Source organism: Anolis carolinensis, chromosome 3, assembly GCF_035594765.1.
Source record: "Anolis carolinensis isolate JA03-04 chromosome 3, rAnoCar3.1.pri, whole genome shotgun sequence".
Taxonomy (NCBI): Eukaryota; Metazoa; Chordata; class Lepidosauria; order Squamata; family Dactyloidae; genus Anolis; species Anolis carolinensis.
The window spans coordinates 99,714,287-99,738,425 of record NC_085843.1 but is presented as its reverse complement, the minus strand read 5'-3'; the positions used below and the strand labels follow the sequence as shown (position 1 = coordinate 99,738,425).

The 24,139-nt window shown below is 39.8% G+C and overlaps 1 protein-coding gene across 2 annotated transcripts; it reads right to left on the bottom strand.

Moving 5' to 3' along the window:
- Positions 1-600: 600 nt before the first annotated feature.
- On the bottom strand, positions 601-22,805 carry asb11 (ankyrin repeat and SOCS box containing 11). Of its 2 annotated transcripts, none has more exons than XM_062975250.1 (7): positions 22,600-22,805; positions 19,084-19,163; positions 17,019-17,126; positions 5,160-5,310; positions 4,519-4,653; positions 3,927-4,118; positions 601-2,201 (listed from the first exon to the last, which is right to left on the bottom strand). In XM_062975250.1, exons 1-7 carry the CDS (start codon positions 22,775-22,777, stop codon positions 2,077-2,079), a joined length of 969 nt encoding a protein of 322 aa, XP_062831320.1. In that variant the 5' UTR covers positions 22,778-22,805; the 3' UTR covers positions 601-2,076. The 2 variants fall into 2 exon arrangements, with proteins under 2 accessions (XP_062831320.1, XP_062831321.1); XM_062975251.1 differs by lacking the exon at positions 22,600-22,805 and adding an exon at positions 21,225-21,469.
- Positions 22,806-24,139: the final 1,334 nt, after the last annotated feature.

Below are 24,139 nucleotides of genomic sequence, written 5' to 3'. Positions count from 1 at the left end.
ACACAGCTGTATACAATCCACATTGAACTAGATTATATGGCTGTGTGGACTCAGATAATCAAGTTCAAAGCAGATATTGTGGATTATCTGATTTGATAGTCTGGGTTATATGGCTGTGTGGAAGGGCCCATAGTGTTCCACTTTTTCAGCTGCTTTAAAAATGATCCAGTTTCTCTCTCCATCTCCCAGCTTTTCTGTTGCTAGTCATCTGTAATAAATAAGATAATTTTTCCTTTTATCTCATCTTACTTCATATGCTGGAAACAGAGTTCAAATGACAAAACGACTTTACATCCAACTCAGCAGCAAGGAGGGAAGGGGACAGAATCTTGCCCTTCTCTGCAGAAGCAGGCAAAAGCAAACTGCTGCAGCCTCTCCTTGCTAGTATTTTCTTCCTCACTAAAACCTTTTGCCAATTCAACACACTCTGATGTTGCTTGGCCATGTGCATCCCTGTTTAGCACGAAATGTTGGCAGGTATACTTGTTCCCTGCTTTTTTGTAGCAGCAGCCACTTCGTTTTCCTCCATAGAAATCCAACATTTGTTCCTCCTATAGAAATAATCTGGCTAAGATTTTACTTGGACAGAAAGTTCTGGTTGTATTCATATTGTCAAATAGGCCAGGTATAAATAAAAGTGCAGTATTGTGCTTTCTGTAGAGCAATTTCTGTACATTTATTAGAGTACCAGTTTCACATTCAGATGACACAAAGGCTAGTGCATTTGGATATAAGAGATTGACAGAGATACATGATTTGGCAAAATGAACAACAGATTTGTGGAGAGACTAGCAAATCCTTTTTACAATTATTCGTAAAGCCACCAGGAGGTCAACTTTCAAATTGTGAGTCTAAACTGAAAGCATTCTGCTATATGCAGATAAGTACATAAATACATTTAGGACTTAATGGCACTGGAAATTACAGATAGCTTCCGTGAACATGTAGTTTTTCACAGACTGGAAAATAGCTGCATTCAGTAATGGACCAGATGTTACAGATTTGGAACCATTTATCTTTGTAGAAAATAACAGGAGCAATTTCCCATGAACCTCATTTTATTCTACTTCAGGCAGCATGCCTGTTGTAACTGCAGCATTGACATATTTGCTTCTTCCTCTTTACAGCAAGGTCCAGGTGGTCACACTGAATGGTTTCCTCAGTTATAGGAAATAGCTTAGTTTGGTCTGCAGTTAAATGGACCAAAAAAGAAATGGCACTATGCACATTAGCTGGTAAATTCTTACATCGCATGGAAACATTGACCATGGAATTTTAGATCTCCAATTATGCTTAAATAGGTTGCGAGGAGGAGGAGGAGGAGGAGGAGGAGGAGGAGGAGGAGGAGGAGGATGGATTTACCAAATGCCTATATCAGCTAAAGTGAGCAAATGTTGACATTGTAGATCTGATGCATTAATTGAGGTATTGCAAACTACAGGAAGTTACGAAAGGAATTCTGAAACCCACGGATTCAACCTTTCCTGGATTGGATCACAACTTTGAATCTGGATGCCTGGGTTTCAGCTTTGGTCAGGAGTGTATTTGCCGTTAAAAGTTGTGCCAACTGCGCCCATTCCTTGAGATCTGGCCACATTAACATACATCTTATCTTCCAGTTGGATTAGTATAACACACTTTACATGGGATATTGTTTGTAAACTTCAGCAGGTCCAAAGTGTTGTGCCTTCAAATCATTTCCAATTTATTGTGACTTAGGATCGCCTTAAGGCAGTGGTTCCCAAACTTTGGCCATTCGGGTGTTTTGGCCTTGAGCTCCCACAGTCCCTAACAGCTACTAAACTGGCTGGGATTTTTGGGAGTTGAAGTCCAAAACACCTGAGGACCCAAGGCTGAGAACCACTGCCTTAAGGTTACAATAAGTCATAAATGTCTTGGGGCTCTTCCACACAGCCATATAACCCAGAATATTAAGGCAGATAATCCACAATATCTGCTTTGAACTGGATTATATAACTCCATGCTGCCATATAATCCAGTTCAATGTGGATTTTATACAGCTGTGTGGGAGGGGCCATGGAGGCACACAAAAACAACACACTAACTACTATAAAGCTATCGGAACAAAAGAAAATCTTCAAGTCGTTCAGGAAGGTGTAGTTTGTGGACTACATAAAGACACGATCGTCCTAAGCACTTTCGGATACACAGTCGGCACAGTTGTGCAAGTCGAGGAGGGCCTGCAGGAAAAGAAAAAAAAGGGGGTTGTAGGAATTCAAAATACAGTAGAGTCTCACTTATCCAACACTCGCTTATCCAACATTCTGGATTATCCAACACATTTTTGTAGTCAATGTTTTCAATATATCGTGATATTTTGGTGCTAAATTCGTAAATACAGTAATTACAACATAACCTTACTGCATATTGAACTACTTTTTCTATCAAATTTTTTGTATAACATGATGTTTTGGTGCTTAATTTGTAAAATCATAACCTAATTTGATGTTTAATAGGCTTTTCCTTAATCTCTCCTTATTATCCAACATATTCGCTTATCCAACATTCTGCCGGCCCGTTTACGTTGGATAAGTGAGACTCTACTGTAGAATTAAAATATATGTTAATGGGACAATTAAAGTTCACCCTGAAATTGTGAACCTAGCATAGTCAAGTGCAGATGAGAGACATGACTTAACATTTACATCAAAGTTGAGAACTTTAATGGCCTACCTATGCCACTGGTCTTAATTTATTTATTTATTTATTTGCTACATTTATATGCCGCCCTTCTCACCCCGAAGGGGATTCAGAGCAGCTTACAAATTAAATTTACATACAATATTATATTATTAGCATAGTACAAGACTGGTAATAAATTACTATATTGTACTGTATCAATATATTGTAATATTATTAGTAATATTACATGTAAAATATAATATATAATTAATATTATTATATTGTATTATTAGTATTATATCATATTACAATATAATATTATGAATATTATATGTATATACAATATGATATAATTATTATATATTATTGTAAATTATATTGTGTGTGTGTGTGTGTATATATATATATATATACATATATATATATATATATATATATATATATATATATATATATCTCTAACATAGCATGTTATTGTGGGGAGGGGCCTCCAGCTGATGCAAAGCGACAAGATGGAACTCTCTTCATGGCTCTCTCTTAGCTCTGGCACCCGAGCGTCAGTTGGAGATGACACACTACCCCTATACTTCCACACTACCCCTATACCCCAGGATTTCAGATTATCTGGCAGTAGAGAGTCATATAATCCAGTTTAAAGCAGATAATCTGGGATTGATTGTGAGATTTGTAGTCTAAATTCATCTAGACACAGTTACCCAGTGCTGATTTAGTTTGATAATCGAAATAAATGCTTAATTATTAACTGTTGTTGGTTATTAAAAACTGAGCTAGGCCTTGAATGTAAGGAAACGCCGAGTAATGCATCCAGGACTATAAAAGTGTAGTCTGCGAGACATATAGACACTTCTTGGTTATTTTTGTATGCAGCAGGCTTACCACAGTGTTTAGGAAACAGTGTTTTTAAAAGCAAAAATGGCCCTATATCTTCTACAGGGTAGATGGGAGTCATGTCACCATGGTTATTTTAAATGCAGGCGATGTCTTTCTTTAAAGAGGAAGTAAACGTATACTCTAGTTTACTGATAAAAATAAAAGATTTTTCTGGGCCTAAAACACTGAAGAATATTTTATTTAAATCCATGGAGGTGTGTAGATACATTGCTCAAAGCCCTGCGGGGGGCCCGCTCCAACTCCCAACCCCTGGGCAGGTGCACACTCCTGACATAGACGTGCCCCCAATCAACCCCTAGGAATTGAACTGGGCAACAATAAGGTTTAGCCATTTGCAAGAAAGAGGATGAGGCAGGAACTTTGAACCTTACCTTCTCGGAGCAACAGTGCATGTTCAACAGAGCTATTTGGTGCAGCAAGATCAAGAGCACATTTGTGTTCAGAATTCCTATACTTCAAGTTGGCCCCATAGTCTGTTAACAAGTTGACAATTTCCACACTAGATTTTCTAGCTGCGGCATGAAGTGGGGTTTCCAGAAGCTTACCCAAGTCAACACTAGCTCCTTGAAAAGAATATATGGAAAAGCAAACTGAATTTCTATCCTGACTTCTTTTCTTAATGGTGTTTGTTCAATAACTATTTGCAAGGTGGTGTATTGATCTGAATGTTAGACTGGGACTCGGGATTAGTTTTTAAACATAATGGGGGGGGGTGCTTTGAATGTGCTTTTCCTGCAGTCCATAGGGTTGGGCTGGATAACCCATATGGTTTCTCAAAACGCTATAATTCTACAATTCTATATTAGATATGTAGGCAACTAGGCATACACACATACTTGACATAAAAGAGAAGAAGAAAAATGAAAAAAATAGGCATTTACCAATGTTAAAAGCAAAACAAAATCAATGAACAAGAACAGTCTTGGTGTAACATACATGAATGCTTCCCCCATACACACATACCTAATTCCAAAAGTTTCTTGACACAGTCTGTCCTCTGATGCCAACAGGCCACATAAAGTGGTGTTCCATGCTGTGGGTGTTCTTGGTCCATATCTACATCACTGGCTAAAAGAATCTCCATACACTCTCTGTGACCTGTGTAAAGACAGAGGAGAAGAACTGCAAGATGCACAGAGTTCCTTTAGTCCTGCATCATGACATATTCCTGAACATGTATGTGTACAATGCCAGAAACAGAGAAGTCCAGTTTTATAAGTGCCCTGCTGCCTATAGATCAAGGGATTGTGTTCTTTTTTTGCAAGTCACTTCTGGTGTGAGAGAATTGGCCATCTGCAAGGACGTTGCCAAGGGGAAACCTGAATGTTTCACCATCCTGTGGGAGGCTTCTATCATGTTCCCGCATGGGAAGCTGGAGCTGATAGACAGGAGCTCACCCCGCTCCCTGAATTCAAACTACCAACTTTTCTGTTAGCAGTCCTGCCAGCACAAGGGTTTAACTCATTGCGCCACTGGGGGCTCAGGGATTGTGCTTTTTAAAAAGCACAAATAGGCATTGAAAACAAGGATAACATGTTGTGATCTTAGAAGACAGGAAGCTGCCCTTGCTGTGTAAAAAAAAATAATTCAAAATTACCCACTACCTCTTTTCACAGATTCATGAATTGGTGAAGCAAAGTGATTCTCCAGCTGTGGCCTGGCACCATATTCAAGCAACATATTGACACAAGCCGCACTACCACTACAGCAAGCATTAAACAGAGGTGTGATCCCATCTAAGGTGACTGCATTGACCTACAAAAGAGAAACAAATAAGAATTGGGCAAAAGACAGATGCCATTAAAGATCCAAGATATTTGTTTCAATACTCTCAAAAACAGGCTTCATTTTTAACATGAGATCATTAATATCTTTTGGATCTACTTCTGATAAATTAATCACTCTCTCAGTTACAGAGGAATGATTCGAGAAGGGTATTAGGAATAACCATTGTGTTGTTAGCCATAGAGAGCATGAGGAAAAGTAAGGTCAGTAGTTTAGGATATGCCATGTATCTAAGACATCTTTCAGTAGCTCTGCCAAATGTATGGTGTCATATGTTAGAGCAGGGCTGAGTAAGTGCTCTATGAAAATGAAAATAAAACCAAAACCAACATGGCTGGAATTCCTCTTCCTATTTCTTAGAAATTGGCATTTTTAATGTGAAATAATACAAGGAAGCCTGACAATCAACTTAAAGGGTAAACTGGAGCTTTCACTTTCTTTTTTATTAACAAAAACAAATCAGTCCATGGATTATAGAGAAGCTGAGGTCCACAAAAACATGGGAAACCAATAATATATTTCATTTGGGGTTTTTCCCCTCAGTCTGCAGTAGAGAGAAGGCAAGTCTATCTGTTTATAAAGGAATGCATCAGATTCCCAGGGATTCCAGTGCTAGATCAATAAACATATTAATCAATATTGAGTATTTGGAATTTTTAAAGAAAGCATTAGAAGAGTAAGTAATCTTATGGAGAGAGAACAATTACTGCTCTGAAAGGTTCAGAAGTTTTAGCAACACTAACATTTCAACAGGCAGAATGGAAGATTGGCTCAAAAAAGTACTTCTGAATAAAATAATATTACAGTAGAGTCTCACTTATCCAACATCAGCGGGCCAGCAGATTGTTGGATAAGTGAAAATGTTGGATAATAAGGAGGGATTAAGGAAAAGCCTATTAAATGTCAAATTACGTTATGATTTTAAAAATTGAGCATCAAAACATCATATTTTACAACAAATCGACAGAAAAAGCAGTTCAATACACAGTAACGTTATGTAGTAATTACTGTATTTATGAATTTAGCACCAAAACATTGTAGTGTATTGAAAACACTTGAAGGGACCATAAGCCAGAAAATAGTAGACATTTGCATATATAGCTTTGCCCTTGCTCATATCATATCAGCTTCATATAGACAATAAGCTCTTTGTATGAGCCTAAGTAACAAAGGACCTGTGCCCCTCCCTTCTCTTCTATCTGGTACTTTCTCCAGAAAGTTCCAAGGACAGAAGCTAGTTCGAGTAAACAAGTGAGATCACAGACACCACTCTGTGCTAGAGAAGTGGGGAGGTGAATAAGACCCCCATTAATTGGTCAATTTTAGATAAGCCGACATATATATTCTTTGTTTACTATGCCACGCTTCGCAGCAGCCATTTGCAAGTACAAACCTTTTGGGGTGTGTACGGCTGTCCCGCCTTCTCATAGCTATGTGAAAATAAATTTTGCTTTTGTACTCTCACGAGACTGGATTTTCTGTCTCATTAACTCCTGTGCCAGAACTCCTTTTTGAGATAAATTGTCTTACACACTGACTACAAAAACATTGTCTACTAACAAATTGACTACAAATAAAGATAGAATTGCATAAAATGAACTTACAGTAACAACATAGTCAAAAATTAAATCCGTAAAAGGTTCAGTCCTTGCTGCCTAGAGAAGCAGCTGTGGATCCAGGCGGACTGCGTTGGATAATCCAGAATGTTGGATAAGCGAATGTTGGATAAGTGAGACTCTACTGTATATGCACTGAGTTTTGAGTTTATTTATTAATGTCTTAATAACCCCATGCTTCTTCTGTTTTAGAACCCGGGAACCCTCAGGGCTTCCACGGCTCACACTGACTTCAATATAAGACACCCTTTAGATGTGCTTAGCTTTAGCAAGATGGCTGCATCACATGCTCCCAGAACAGACCCAGAATGTAATTTCTGTGTAAATACGGTATTTTCTTTCCATCCAGCATAGTCAGTGGAGCTAAAGTCCAAAAGTATGTGAAAAGCTACATACTTCATTCCACTTGCTCTACATCTTGACTGGAAATTAAAATGTACAAAGTGTGGCAGACTACACTTGTGCTTTTACTATTTTGATTATGTTTAAAATGTTCTTTAAGTCTGTGTTTTTAATAGAATTGGGGGTTTTAACTTTTTTATTAAGAGTTGTTGTTTTTTTGTTTTTTTGTTTGTTTTAAAAAAGAAACGTAATTAGATGCAATATGCCTTTAAAAAGGCAGGCTACAAATTACAAATTAAATTAATAAAAACAAATTTGTGATTATAAAATGCACACATTTGGGAGCTCAGCATTAAGTGGCGGGTTGTAATAACTCTGGTTTCACTATACCTAGTGAATAGTCTATTCCTCTTTTTGCTCTTTAAAAACTTCAAAAAGCTGTGTTTTTATTTGACAGGGTGAGCCCTGCAAAACCACAAAAAGGGTCTATCTAATTAAAAACATGTTTCTTGAGACAGCGTCTAAGATACATGTAACTAGGATGGCATAAAATCAATTTTTTTAGCATTTGGTATTTAAATATACATTGGCCTTGGACTCTGGATTCCAGTTAGCCATCACAACTAATAGTCATTGATATAGTGTCTCCTGTGGTTTTGTCTAAGCTCCTTTTGTAGCCATCTCTTTGCCTCATGATGTGACAGTGATCCCTTTTATATTATATTTGCAGGTTGGAAAATTACTTTTTTTCATTGCTTTCTCCAGTAAGAAAAAGATAAAATATTTCTCTTTATTTTTGCTACATGATTTGTAAATTTCTATCCTGATCACCTCCTACTTAATTACCTTTATTTCTAATCAACCATAGAAACTTGTGAGCAAGACAAAGATGACTTCTTTTGAACAAATCTTGCTAAGAAAAAGTCCTGATGAGGTTGCCATAGATCAGAAACAATTTGAAAGCCAACAACAATGAAACATACTGGTAACTCCTGGTCTGTGACTACAGTATAATAATAAAATTCATTCATTCATTCAACATATGTTATCATGATAGTGATAATATTGCCATATCTAACCATAAAACTACTTTACTGAGCTCTTATGGGAAGAAGGAGGTCCATTCTGCCAACTATCAGAGCATGGGTAAATTACATTTTCATCATTCCATCATATACTTTACTAAGTAGCTGAAACAGAATTCCTGCCTATATTCCAAATGTCGCTGATCATAGAATGTGTGCTTAATATTATCTGCATATATACGAAGTTAAGATATTTAACACAACTTTAGATGATGACACTGCCAGGGATATATTTTTACCTATACATTTATTGATTTTTTCAAGCAATATAAGTATCATTATACAATTTGTATAGTTAATAATTTTCCAATACATTACTTATACTATTTATAAGCCTATTAAAACTAACTCACCCTGCCCAATAATAATAAAATATAAAAATTATAAAGTTAAAATGGATTTCCAACCTCCCACCTTAAAGACATATGATGAAAATATTTTACTGAGTGTGCTTCCAGATAGCCCTTTAATCCAGAAACATTCGTGTTTAAAAAATGTGAATGTTCCTAGGTCCTAATCTATACACACCTCAGGAAGTGCGTGCTTTCTGAGGTGGGTGTCCAAATGCGCTCCTGGACCTTTCCGGGAGAACACCTGGACACCAGAACCCCCTCCCCAAAACCCCCCAAAACCTCTTTTAAAAATAAATAAAATAAAATAAAATCTGGCCTCCATTCACGTGGTTCTGGAGCTCTCCTGATGCATAGGAATGACGTGCCAGGAGAGCTCCGGCACCATGTAAATAGAGGCCGGGTATGTTTTTTAATTTTTAAAATAATTAAAACCCACATTTTGGTGGGTTTTGGGGAGGTGATTGGTGTCTTCACAGTCTTCTAGGCTAATTTAACCCAGAAAACTACTGTCTGGACTGCCCCCTCACAAACCCTGAACTTTTGAAGGAGCAGTCCAGACAGTGGAAGTAGTGGGCTTATTTGGTGCCTTCCAAGAAGCCGCGGAACAAACCCACTAACAATTAAATTCACTACAAACCAGGGCTTTCCTGGTGTGTGGCGAATGAATTCACGTTTCTCTAGGACATCATCTGGCTGTCCTTTTAATTGCGGGAACTCACGGGTTAAAGGGGCTGTCAGGCTGGGCCCTGAATCTTCCAAACCTACAAGCGTTTTTATAATCTTGGTTTTTCTTTATAAACAATATTGTTCCGTCCCCCAGGACGATGGTTTGCCTTACTTATTGGTCGTTTGTTTGTTTTCCCTCCTTTGCATTTTGTTTCAGCCTTTGGCTGCAAAGCCCAGGAAAGATGGCTTGGAATCTGCAAGAGCTGGCTGCAGTTTTCTTTGCAATGATTGGTCAAAGAGTACAACATCTTAGGACCGCCCTTTTTACCAGGGTCTAGTCTCCATTTTAGAGTTTCATTCTGGCTATAGTCTTCCAACGTGCTGGAGCTGTGCAAGGCTAACTGGGACAAATCATCCTCAAAACCAGGCCAATCTAAGCCTATCCAAATTAGATAAGTATTGAATTATATTGATCTGGAATAGGAAATCTAGTTAGAGGAGCAAAGTTATTCCATCGCTTCTAGAACTAATCTTTGCTGTAAAGATAGGGAAGGAAAGAGTTTCTCCTTCTAATATAGGTAGCGTGATTAGGGTATAGTGGTTTTATAATCACTTTTGCTTTCTGGAACCAGGGATAGTTCTGTACCTAAAACCTATAGAAATTTGTTTCATTTTCTGCAACTTTAAGATCTGTGCCAGGTTTACAACCTTGTATGAATAAACATCCTTTTTTGAAGTTATCCAGACTCAGTCGTTCAATATCTATAGGACAGCTTATAGGGATTTGCAGTTCGCCCGGATAAAGGACAGCACGTTTCAGTTTTATAGTTTTTTATTGTCCGGCGGACGGCACAGTTTTGAGGTCGATCAGCGGTTTTTCCGCTTCAGCTAGCTTGCACGGCTTTATAGTTTTTATAGTTTAGGAAGTTTTAGTATAGGCTGCGGCTTTTCCGCCTGAGCTCAGTCTGCATACCTAAAGACTCTACCAGCGTCTGAGGCAGTGGAGCCCGCTCTCAGACCTGAAGGAGTCAAATAGTGGGGCTCTATTTCCTTGCTATTTGGCTCGCGTGTGCGCACGTGGCCCAGTGGCTTTCTGGGTTTGCACAGGCTGTGCAGTTCCCAGCAACGTCCAGGGCTCCCTCGGCGGTAGACCTCGAGCCGCGGAGCACCAGCGACAGTTCTTTGGCTGGCTCTGAGGCGTGAAGCCCACCAGAACCAGGCTAGAACCTGGACAGGCCTGGCAACGCTGCTGCGAGTTCGGCCGGAGCACTCGGCCGGCTTCGACCTGCCTCATCGTCCTGCGGTGGTGACCTGCCTCATCGCCTGGCGGTGGTGACCTGCCTCATCGTCCTGCGGTGGTGACCTGCCTCATCGTCCTGCGGTGGTGACCTGCCTCATCGTCCTGCGGTGGTGACCTGCCTCATCGTCCTGCGGTGGTGACCTGCCTCATCGTCCTGCGGTGGTGACCTGCCTCATCGTCCTGCGGTGGTGACCTGCCTCATCGTCCTGCGGTGGTGACCTGCCTCATCGTCCTGCGGTGGTGACCTGCTTCATCGACCTGCGGTGGTGACCTCCCTTCACAGCGGGGAGGAGGCGTCTCTTCTCTCCTCCTTTCCAAAGCCAGCCTCGGTGCTCCTTCGGCGGCAGGCCTCGAGCCGCAGAGCACGAGGTGCTTGAAAATTTGGCGAAGTCGCCATTTTGGCAGTTTACGTCACTCGGGCAAGGGAGGTATCAAGTGGCAAGTTGCTGTCAGTTGACATTTTGCAGCTTGCCCACCAAAGTCTGGCGCCAAAGGTCACAATCTTTGTAAAGTATAGTTACTTAGTGATATATATTGCTATGGTTAAGTGCTGTGAATTGTATTATATATTGAATTTGCTTTTATTGTAAATTTACTTGCAGGTATATTGCATTTGCCTTTGTTGTAAATTTACTTGCTATTAAGAATACATAATGTCTATGCAATTTCAAGATGATACAGATGGTATACCTCCTTCTGAGGCTGAAAGTAGGAATGAAAGGCCCCAAAGGATAAAGCACCCTTCAGCCAAGATGCTAGCCCATCTAATAGACGAAAAGGAGCTCCTCCATGTGAGGTTAGGTTCGGCATGGGAGCGCATCACAACATTAATGGACAGAATTGAGAGCTTGGGTATTACAAGGGTGCCATCCATATTACAGACAGACCTTGAAGAGACCTTCGGTATTTGGAGGGGTTTGGTGTCTAAGATAGTCCAGGTCCTCGAGCGCATTAACGCCAAGGATTCAGAGTTAGAAATAGTGAGTGTCTTAGCTGACACTAATGAGAAAGAAAATAAGGTGAGGGCAATTCTAGATGCCTTGGAATTTAGTTCTCCACCTGTTAATCTAAGGTCTGAGCCAAAAGGAAATCAGTCTTCCTTATGCAGCCATGAGACCAATCTTTTAAAATCACCTGCTGTGGCACTTAGTCTTAAGTCCAACCGCTCTAGCCAGGTATCTAAACTAAGGGAGTGTGCATCATCTAAACATAGCCACTCTAGCAAGTCTTCTGCTGCTGGGAGTGCCATCTCTTCCCTAGCTGCCTTGCACATTAAGGAGGCTGCACGTCTGGAGCTAAAGAGCAAGGTAGCGGGGGCGGAGGCTGATGCTAAGGCAGCTGATCTCACCCTTCCCTTTAAAGAAGAAGAGCAACGACTGCAAATAGAACAGGCCCGTAGACAAAGCGAAATGCAAATAGAACAGGCCCGTAGACAAAGCGAAATGCAAATAGAACAGGCCCGTAGACAAAGCGAAATGCAAATGGAACAGGCCCAAAGGCAAGGTGAAATAGAAATGCTTAGAATAAGGATGGATGCTACTGCCAAAAAGGTAAGGGCTGAGACTTTGGCCAAGGCCCTAATTGAGCCACTCACAGAAGAAAATGTAAGTCAGTTGCCGAAGCAGGACCCTTCTTCCAAGGTGCTTGTGCATCTTAATAGCTTAAACAGCCAGTTTTCGGATGAGGAACAGGAAGACTTCTCTCCTTACCCAGAGCAGGGCCCCAAAGTCACTTTTGAGTTTCCTGCAGAGCAGAGCGTCATAGCGGGGAGCTCACCCTTGCCCGAGCTACCTGTGCCTCCTGCTAAATCCCTAGGTCAGTCAATCAGGGCCTCAAGGCCAAGTGCTAGTTGGCCCTTACAGACAGCTGCACAGGGAGCCACCGATTCGTCAGTGGTCGATGTCATCCCTCCAAGAGGCCAAAGGTTGACGCAAGGTGCACGGTGGGAGTCCACTCCACAACAGCAAACTCCTCAATTGTTCCCTTCGACGCCAGAGTCCCAGCTTGTCTCCATCATCAGAAGCCCCAGAAGAGATCTTAAGGACAAGGGTGTCGAAAAGTTTTCGGACAAGCCTGAGGAATTTCTTCTCTGGAAGGCCACCTTCCAGAGAGCTATCAGAGACTTAAAGTTATTGCCTGAGGAAGAACTGACTCTTCTGGCTGCATGGTTGGGCCCAGCCTCATCCTCACAAGTTAAGAAGATCTACGCAGCCCACGTAGCCGATCCCGACAAAGCCCTGGAAAAGGCCTGGGCCAGGTTGCAGCAGAGGTATGGGGCCAGCACAGAGATTGAAGCATCTCTTATGGACAAGCTCCAAAGGTTCCCAGCTTTAAAACTCAAAGACTTCAAACTCTTGTGGGACCTCAGCGATCTCCTTGCGGAATTAGAGTCGGCCAAGGAGAATCCAGAACTGCCCGGTTTGAAGTGCCTCGATCAGCACCTGTCCCAGAGGCAGATCTTGACCAAGCTGCCCTTCACTTTGCAAGAACGCTGGGGACAGGAGGTCTTCAACTACAAGGAGGCCCACTCCCAGGCATACCCTCCATTTTCTCATTTGGTCCAGTTCATCACCAGGGCGGCCAGAGAAAGGAATGATCCGCAGACGGGCCTCCCCACCTTATACCAAGGGACCCAGCCAGAGAAGGCACCTAAAGTGGAGAAAAAACCATCCAGAGAGGCCGCGTCACGGATGCAGGCCGCGTCACGGATGCAGGAGGATGCTCCATCGGTCGCCTGTACTGAACTATGCTCAGTCTAGTTTAGGACTTCTCTGGGATGTAAAATCGGACCATCTTTCGTTAAGAGCATCTAAATTTCAGTTTGTGAACACTAAGAGACAGATGCTTTCCGCCATCAATGGGATATTTGATCCCTTAGGCATAGCTGCTCCTGTCCTGATCACTGCTAAACTTCTGTTCAGACAGGTGATCCAAGAAAAAATAGGATGGGATCAAGAGCTGTCTCAATCAATAAAAACGGCTTGGTCAAACTGGACTGCCCAAGCTGAAGGCCTGGAAACCATCGCAGTTCCCAGACAATTTGCGCCCTGTAAGGTAATGATAGAACCCACCACAGAACTTCACATCTTCTGTGACGCATCTGAGCGAGCTATAGCAGCTGTGGCATACATGCGACAAAAGGACAGAGATTTTTGTCACGCAGGATTCATCATGGCAAAGGCTAAAATAGCTCCTATGGGAACTTCAATACCCCGGCTGGAATTGTGTGCAGCAGTTCTTGCTGTCCAGCTCTGGCGCATCATCCAGCAAGAGATAGGAGACTTGTTTCAAGATGTCCATTTCCACACGGACAGTACAGTTGTGCTTGGTTACATCAACAACACAACCAAAAGATTCAAGGTGTATGTGGCTAATAGAATCAACAACATTCTATCCAGTTCTACGCCTAGCCAGTGGCACCACGTCGCCACCAGCAACAACCCAGCTGACATCGCTTCCAGAGGAGCTTCAACTCAACGAGTGTTAAGTTCAAGTTGGCTGACAGGCCCCAGATGCTTGACCGAAGTCAATTTTCCATCAGCCTTTTCTCCCACCGATAATACAGAATTGCCCGAGTCCGTTCCAGAGGTGAAAGTTTGCAAGATGACCACAGAAATCAAGATGGGCCAAAGATCTTGCCTGGAACCACACCGTTTTGAATGTTTTTCGGAGTGGCACAGTCTTCTTAGAGCAGTTGCTAGGCTTATACATCGTTTAGCTTGCAAAGATAGTGAGCCTTTACAGGTCCAGGATATGATAAAGGCTAAGAGCGTCATATTCAAGTCAGTACAGAGATCTGCTTTCAAGCAGGAAATAGCTAGGCTAGAGCAAGGGCTCAACATCCCTAATCAAAGTCTTCTAAATGAGTTAAACCCATTTCTAGACAAGGAGGGTATTTTGAGAGTTGGAGGAAGGTTAGCCAAAGCTAAACTCAAGGCGTGCATAAAAAACCCCATCATCATACCCCCTAATAGTCACACTGCATTGCTGCTCGTTCGGCATCACCATGAAAGGATCCATCATCAGGGTAGAACTCTAACTGAGGCAGCCCTTAGAAATGAAGGTCTGTGGGTAGTTAATGCCAAAAGGTTGGTCAACAGTTGTATTTTCAAATGTGTCAAATGTCGGCGACTCAGACGAAACTGTCAAAGTCAGTTGATGGCAGAACTACCTCAGGATAGGACTTTGACAGACCCACCCTTTTCCCATGTGGGAATCGATGTGTTTGGTCCTTGGGAGGTTGTCACTAGGAAAACCAGGGGTGGTGTTGTAAATAACAAGAGGTGGGCAGTTTTGTTTACTTGTTTAGTAATACGAGCTGTCCATATAGAAGTCATAGAAGGGATGGACACTTCATCATTTTTAAACGCATTAAAAAGGTTCATAGCCCTCAGAGGGCCAATTAAGTCAATTCGGTCGGACTGTGGCACCAATTTTGTAGGTGCGACCAAAGAACTCAATTGTGTGTCTAGGTTTGGGAGAGACCCAAAGGTTCAGAACTTTACGAATACTGAACAAATTATGTGGACTTTCAATGTTCCTCACGCCTCCCATATGGGTGGTGTTTGGGAGAGGATGATTGGTATTAGTCGCAAAATCCTTAATGCCATGTTTTTGAGTCATAGGTCATTGACGCATGATGTTTTGGTGACACTTATGGCGGAAGTTACCGCAATTATCAACAACCGGCCGCTGGTTCCCCTTACCAGTGACCCTGAGAACTTACAACCACTGACTCCTACACTTATTTTGACACAAAAGGTGCCAGGATGGAAGGACGTCATGTTGCCAGTTCCGGACGGAACTCACCGTGCCCTGTGGAAACAGGTGCAGTCCTTGGCCAACCACTTTTGGAAAAGGTGGAAAGCTGAGTACTTAAGCCAGCTTCAAGCTAGAAGAATCTGGCAAAGCCCACAGGACAACATTGAGGTTAACAACGTTGTGTTGTTAAAGGACAAAGACTTGCCCCGCCATGCATGGCCCATGGGCATTGTATTAAAGACCTTTCCTTGCCCGGACGGTAAGGTCAGGAAAGTTCAATTAAAGACTTGCAACAGAGGCAAAGTGTCCATTTTGGACAGACCAATTAGTGACCTCGTGTTGCTTATTGGAGATGTTTAAAGTTCTAGTGTTTGTATTGTCATATGTGCAAAGGTGTTTGTATGTTTTTGAGTGGTAAATTCCCACATCCTGGGAATTTAAGCGGGGAGTGTTCCGTCCCCCAGGACGATGGTTTGCCTTACTTATTGGTCGTTTGTTTGTTTTCCCTCCTTTGCATTTTGTTTCAGCCTTTGGCTGCAAAGCCCAGGAAAGATGGCTTGGAATCTGCAAGAGCTGGCTGCAGTTTTCTTTGCAATGATTGGTCAAAGAGTACAACATCTTAGGACCGCCCTTTTTACCAGGGTCTAGTCTCCATTTTAGAGTTTCATTCTGGCTATAGTCTTCCAACGTGCTGGAGCTGTGCAAGGCTAACTGGGACAAATCATCCTCAAAACCAGGCCAATCTAAGCCTATCCAAATTAGATAAGTATTGAATTATATTGATCTGGAATAGGAAATCTAGTTAGAGGAGCAAAGTTATTCCATCGCTTCTAGAACTAATCTTTGCTGTAAAGATAGGGAAGGAAAGAGTTTCTCCTTCTAATATAGGCAGCGTGATTAGGGTATAGTGGTTTTATAATCACTTTTGCTTTCTGGAACCAGGGATAGTTCTGTACCTAAAACCTATAGAAATTTGTTTCATTTTCTGCAACTTTAAGATCTGTGCCAGGTTTACAACCTTGTATGAATAAACATCCTTTTTTGAAGTTATCCAGACTCAGTCGTTCAATATCTATAGGACAGCTTATAGGGATTTGCAGTTCGCCCGGATAAAGGACAGCACGTTTCAGTTTTATAGTTTTTTATTGTCCGGCGGACGGCACAAATATAGTGGTTTCCATTTTTCATAAAAGTTGACTTCTCTTTTATCAAACAAGATAACTTGTTGATTTCTGCCAGTTTTTTTATTGTCCAGTTTTGATGGTGTTTCATTATTTTTCCATTTTTGCACCTAAAGTAATCTTGCTGGTATAATCATACAATGCAATGCTTTTTTTTGTTCATTTGGGAATCCCAAAAGAAATAAAATTGGGTCTAGCTTTATTTTGATTTTAAAGTTCTCTTTTATCAAATGTTGTATCAGTCTTAAATATTGTTTTGCTTTGTCACATGTCTATCAACATTTCCAGTAGTGTATAATGATTTCCCCTGCTCACTACCCTTTGAGGAAGCATCTCTCATGATAATCAAAGGTGGTGGAAACTGTAGTACTCACCCGAGCGCCATGTTCCAACAATACTTTCGCACAGGCAACATGGCCACCCAGACATGCTTCATGAAGGGCAGAAACATGGTCTATTGTAATAATATTCACATTGAATCCCTGGAATTCAGGAGAGAGTTGTGGAAATTATCCAAATAATAACAAAAAGCATTATTGCAACTGAGGTTTACTCTTGGATTAAATAAAATGATCTACACAGTGTTCACATCTATAATTAAATAAAAGCTTTCATGAAAAGAAGGACTATTCTAGCATAGACAATTTTCATAATTTTATAGGCAATATTGATAGAGTTGGTTCAGCCATTGTCCTTCTGGTCCATAGACTTTCAGAAAAATTCAGGGGTAGGGCAATGAATTCTTTGTAGGAAGATCAAGTGGAAATGGAGGAAAGAAGATATATTTTAACATTGAAAATTACTCTGTGATGGAATCTGCTCAGCAGTATGAACATAGTGATAGTTAAGATGCCTATCATGGAAGCTGACTGGTAATCAGATGAATAAATAAAACTATGTGGTAGAATGTTATGTTAGTGCGCTTAGACCCCCCCCCCCCAAAAGGGGAATGACTAACTTGTGTGAAGACAAACAAAAACAAATTGGCAAAAGTCTCAATAGCTATGGATATGTGAGCAAATTATGAGCAATAATTATGGAGAATTTTAAAAATTTATATCACAGAAATAAAAAATAGATGTTTTGATACAGTAAATACCCTGTATTTTGAAGTTGTCTTCCTTCCGCAACTACAGTCTACTAGACTTTTTGTCCTATGTAGTTGCACTACGATCAACATCCTAAATCCTGTTCTTAATCCTGACTTGAATGGACCTGTTGAAACAACGAGGTTTAGCTATGTGTTGATTCACCATGCAACCATTGATTGAATTGGTCTACTCTAATTGAAATTCATCAGCAGGATGCCAGCCAATATTTTGAGTATAGTTTATATCTAAAACAAGTCTAGAAAGGGATGGGAATTTGCTTAATGATTTGTTGAAAATGTAGATGGTATGAGTGTGGGGGATATATTCCAAACATGCTGTATACATCTGAATCTACATATACAGTAGAGTCTCACTTATCCAACATAAACGGGCCGGCAGAACGTTGGATAAGCGAATATGTTGGATAATAAGGAGGGATTAAGGAGAAGCCTATTATACATCAAATTAGGTTATGATTTTACAAGTTAAGCACCAAAACATCATGTTATACAACAAATTTGACAGTAAAAGTAGTTCAATATGCAGTAATGCTCTGTAGTAAATACTGTATTTATGAATTTAGCACCAAAATATCACGATGTATTGAAAACATTGACTGCAAAAATGCGTTGGATAATCCAGAACATTGGATAAGCGAATGTTGGATAAGTGAGACTCTTTTGTAATAGCAAGCTCTGTATTTTGTCAATACTTGGACCAGGGAATGACACTGGAGGATCTACAGAGGCCCACAAATACTTGTGGGATTGAATATTTTTGATGAGTGGGTAGGATATCAAATTCATGAAAAGGAAGTTGTGTTGTTTCATATTTTTTTTAGAAACAGCATCTGCATGATTTATTTTTACTCAAGTGAATAAAAAGTTAGTTTAACAAAGGAAGGAAGTAAATTGCAGAAGCAAAACTGCTATAATACCAAAGAAGATTTTACAGATATATTACAAATATATTTTCAAATATCATTTACAATTAGTGACAACACTAATTCAGAGTTTATAGACAACATTGCAATGTAATCTTAAACATATTCAATCCGAAGTAAGGTTGAGTTCAGTGGGACAACTACATTCTTTGCAATAAGATGGTAGCTTTTAGTTACTTGATTAGAATGTTCTAATAAAAATAACCCTGTCTTCAAATTTTACCTTATTTTAACTCAAGAATTTTAACAAGAAGATGGAGTCTGCATGAAGTATTTGTGTGTTTGCAAGCACTGTTAATCTTTTTCATATTGGTACACTTGGCATTTTATTTATTTGTATCCTTTGCAACGTGATCTCAAGTCATTTCTGAAAGAAAATACTTCATCAACCTTGGGCAGTCTTACCTGTGCTATCAATGTTTTCAAAGACAGCAGGCGTCCTTGAAATGCAGCTTCGTGAAGTGGAGATCTATCTGCCCATGAACCTATAAAATAAGATTGTTTAAAATAATTCTAACAAATCGAAATGTAGAAAAACAAATACATTATAAGACACTGTTTTTGAGATAACATTGTTTTGGCACTTCTGGAATGAAAATAGCATGAAAACGTCTTCTTCTTCTCTATAACACGCAGTTGCTGAATAAATACAGTAAGATCCTCAAAGGAGCCTCCTGTATCTCTCCTCTCTGCCCTATGATATCCATGCCTCAAGGTTGAACTTGTAGCCTGCTTCTCCTCCTAGCACAGGGGAAACTGGCATGTCCCTGAATTGTTCATGCTAGAGGAAGGAAATCAAACTAGAATGTATTTTTCAGGGGGAAAGTCAGAAAGTGAACATAAAACCTAAGTGTATTCAAGCATTTTGAAAAAAATAGATTTTTAAAAGATCTATCTATCTATCTATCTATCTATCTATCTATCTATCTATCTATCTATCTATCAAAAATGTTGTCAGCTTCTAGAGCAGTGGTTCTCAACCTGTGGGTCCTCAGGTGTTTTGGCCTACAACTCCCAGAAATCCTAACCAGTTGTGATGATTTCTGGGAGTTGAAGGCCAAAACATCTGGGGACCCACAGGTTGATAACCCCTGTTCTAGAGATATCAAGTTAGGTTAAACCTGCATTAAAAATACTGAGCCATATTTCAAAGCATCTTGACATATTCTGTTGGTATGATAACAGCTAGAACACATGATTAACATGCAGAGAAAAAGTGTTGTGTATAGTCTGGAAACAGTGTGAGCTCTACATTGGTGGGTTTGTTTGTGTGTCACAGCCTTTTATTGTCCAGTTGTTGCCACTGCTTGTTTTTGTCAGTATTCTAAACAGTATAGGGGTGTTTTAGTTGTTTGTTTGGTATGGAACCCTGGACTTGTAAGGTACAGTCCATCTGACATTGTGTCATTAAATAAGCTTCTGACTTCAGCCTTCTATCAGACTCAGATCACAAACCTTAAATGAAATTCCCTTTCAAGTGTTTGGTTCTACCAATTGAAATGAAAGGAACAAACCAGCATGGGCTTCATCTACTTGCCCCGATGTGTGGCATAGCAACAAAAATAATTGCATCTTAAAACAAAGACTGATCCGAAAGGATTCTGAAGGGGGCAGAAGTGATTAGGGATTTCCAATCTCTTCTGGGATTTATTCCAGATTTGACAGACACTATACAAGGCGTTGAAGCTATTTTGAGTTTAGGGTTTAGGCCCTTGCATAGTTTCTTTGAAAATAAATGTCAACGTGGATTTGTCATAACTCATATTAGCCCTTGAGGAGGGACTGAACATTTTCATGGATTCAGCAGAGTTATTTCTATAAGAGCATTTCATATCTCCTGTAAAAATCTCACTGTAAAAATTTGCACTTTGTGTAGAACTTCGATGGAATAAAGTATGCACAAAATAATCAATTCATTATATTTTATTTATTTATTTGCTTTATTCTTTATTCTGCTGTTCTCCTGATATACAAGGAACAAAGGTGACTGAATTCTAGAACGTAAAGGATAAAAGTGAGTTAAACTGAAAAATAATCAATGGAGTAAAATGCATACATGAAGCATATCATGTAAAATTCATAAATAAACGCTGATGTTAGGGGAAATGCATTAAAATTTGCTTCTCTAGAAACATTACAGCTGAAATCCTCGGAACGCTTATGCCTTTTTGTTGTTGCTGCTGAAGCACAGATCAGGCAACGCCAAATCCAGGTCACATTCAGCAAAAAGCCATGTTCAGTTCAGTCCTTAATTGACACAGCTTTAACTTGAAGTAACAAGTTGGAATCTGTCTATTTCAATATCTTTATGCTCTTAAGCCATTAAGCTCCAAAAAGTAAATATTGCCTTAGTTGTGACACTGCAAACAAGAGGTACATTAACCTACAAGTTAGCGCAACATTTGATATAACAGTGAAAACAGGAACATTTCCAACCTATAAATAACTGTGCATGCTGTATTGACTCTAAGCACAACCTTCATTAGCTGCATGGTGACCTAATTTCTTTGTCTAGAACACAGTAGTACATTTCTACAAAAACATACCTCCCTGAAACATATGACAAATGTAATTCCCATAAGGTCCCTCTCTTACGTCGCCAGGTATGGAAGACATCCCAGGAAAGATTCTTTTAAAGCTCTGGCAGGTCTAGCTCTTCTTTTAAATGGTTTTGCTGTAAAGCTTAACAGTAATCGTGAACCTGTAATCTAATCAGGGCAGAAGTGAAGTCAGGAGGACTCTGATTTGAAAGATGATATGGGACAGACAAAGCGATGTAAGGAGGAACACATTAGACAAAAAGATGGTAGAGATACCTAACATCTTTGTGTACGTTCATATTTAACTAATGATATACAGTTAAATGATTCTATCACAGATTTGTTGTCCCCACTGGGAAGTGTTGTTTATACTTATGATTACCTTGCAAAAGAGTGAATGCCTATTAACAAAGCAACTTGAATCCCAAATTTACACTGGACTATGTGAGCAACTGTTTACACTTGTATATATAAATATATTTGTAAAAACACGTTAGTAAAGAAGCAAGTAGTAAAGATTTCTGATTATGCAAATGTATATTAAAATGAAATGCCATGTAGCTGCCTCGTATCTTAATGTTTACTGTCATAGGCAGTTATGTTTGGTCTAAATCCAACGACTAGTGTCTCAACTATATTAGACTCATTGAGTGAATTGCTGAACAGTAAGTCAACACTGAGGCAAATTCCATTGGTTCAATGGGTTCTAATTTAATTAGGATTAGTAATTGAATGTAGGACTTTAAATAGATGATTCATAAAAGGCTGAGGTTTGATATCTGTCAAAAGGAACTGGAAGTCCTCCAGAAGATCATCATCCCCACTTCTCTGCCACAAGGCTCAAGCCCAGCTTTTGTGACTCACCAACATGTAGGGAAGTTGTAAATAGACGGTTGTGACAAAGGAATTAGGAACTATCAGAAGGAATGTCACTAAGCCAAGCTAGCTAATTACAACAGACAATTGCTTAAGCAGCCATTCAACTATTCTCAAGTGTCTTCTTTCAGAAGATACATACTCTATTTTTTTCATTACTGTGCTCTATTTATGTAATACATACAAAACTGCTGAATAAACAAGGACATTTTTCAAAGTTGCATTGCTATAGAACCCATGTTTTAAAAACGACTAGACATAACAGTATTTCCAACCAAAATAGAATCAAATCCTCATTACAGTACACATTTCCCGCAAACCTATATATTTACTTAATCTTAACTTTAACTTCAGTTGCAAAAATGTGCACATGCTTGTTGGTGATTTCCAACCTCATGTATGATAATGAATCAATTGAACAACATTTCTGATCATTTTAATGAACAAAGCAAAGTATATCTGAGCTACTAAAAGTCTTTCATATATGTGCCTGTAAACATTTTACCTGGGGCTATTCCATAGATTTCTTCAGCTATCCTGGCAGCCTCTTTCCTGTTCCCTTTCACAATATAGAAATGGGTCAGCAAAGCCAAGGAGATTTTGATTAAAAGTTTGAAACAAAACAAAGCAAAAATGGCAAAATAAATGTGATGAAAAGCAAAGAGTATCGTACTGCCCTCCATTTCGTTTTGCCCTTTGTATAAGTTCACATGTCTGCTAAGTTACAGTTTACTATTATTGGTATCATATGTCATCTATTTTGAACTCCCCAGCAGTTGATGTCTTTCAGTAACCAAAAATACACCCTGGGATTTGGTTTGTTTGTTTGTTTTTTACATTACAGGCAAGCTATTGATATCAAATAACAATGCTTGAATTAAAAACGTTGAATGTTTTTCGTGCCTGAATTAAACAGCATACCTTCCTCAGTCTAGTTTGTGAAAACATAACATGAGCCATGGTTTGTAATACATAAGGGAGGTATATGAAAAAGACATACAAAAATAAATACAAAACAATTCAAAATAGTTTTTCAAATGGGTGTTTTCCCACACTGCACAAGTTGCTAACAATATTATTTTCCATTTTCTAATTTAAAGTGTTTATTCCTCATTAGATAATTCTTCAACTGCTATTCAAAGTAGGAAAGGATCTCACTGCCTTCTTTTTACAATTTCAGAGCACCTTCTATATAAGTATACCTCATGTATAAGTCAAGAAAAACTTTGACAATTTCTGCTACCTTGGCAGCCACCTCTCCACAAATGTCAACATCGACACTGAAATACAAGATCGCCTGAGCTCTGTGAGTGCAGCATTTATTTATTTTTTGAATGAAGCAGAGTGTTTGAGGATTGGGACATTCATAAGGACACCAAGATGCTTGTTTATAAATCTATTGTCCTCTCAACTCTGTCATATGCTTGCGAAACATGGACCATCTAGAAATGTCATGCTTAACTTCTGGAATGATTCCATCAGTCTTGCATCCAAAAAAATCCTGCAAATCTCTTGGGAAGACAGGCAGACAAATGTGAGCATTCTAGAAGAAGCAAAGACCACCAGAATTGAACCAATAATCCTCTGCCATCAACTTCACTGGACAGGCCACATTGTCCAAATGCCCAATCAGACTCTCCTAAAACTTTACTCTCAACTCAAGAATGGAAAATGGAATGTTGGTGGACAACAAAAGAGATTTAAAGATGGGCTTAAAGCTGACCTTAAAAATTGTGGCATAGACACCGAGAACTGGGAAGCCCTGGCCCTCGCACGCTCTAACTGGAGGTCAGCTGTTACCAACAGTGCTGTGGAATTCGAAGAGGCACAAATGGAAGGCAAAAGGGAGAAACATGTCAAGAGGAAGGCACATCAAGCCAACCCTTGTCAGGACCACCTTCCATCTGGAAATTGATGTCCTCACTGCAAAAGAACATGCAGATCCCTACAGTCACCTGCAAACTCATCCCCAAGACTCTGTATTTGGAAGGCAATCATACTCGGCCATGAGTGATAGCCTATGATGATCATGATAAGTCCAGAGT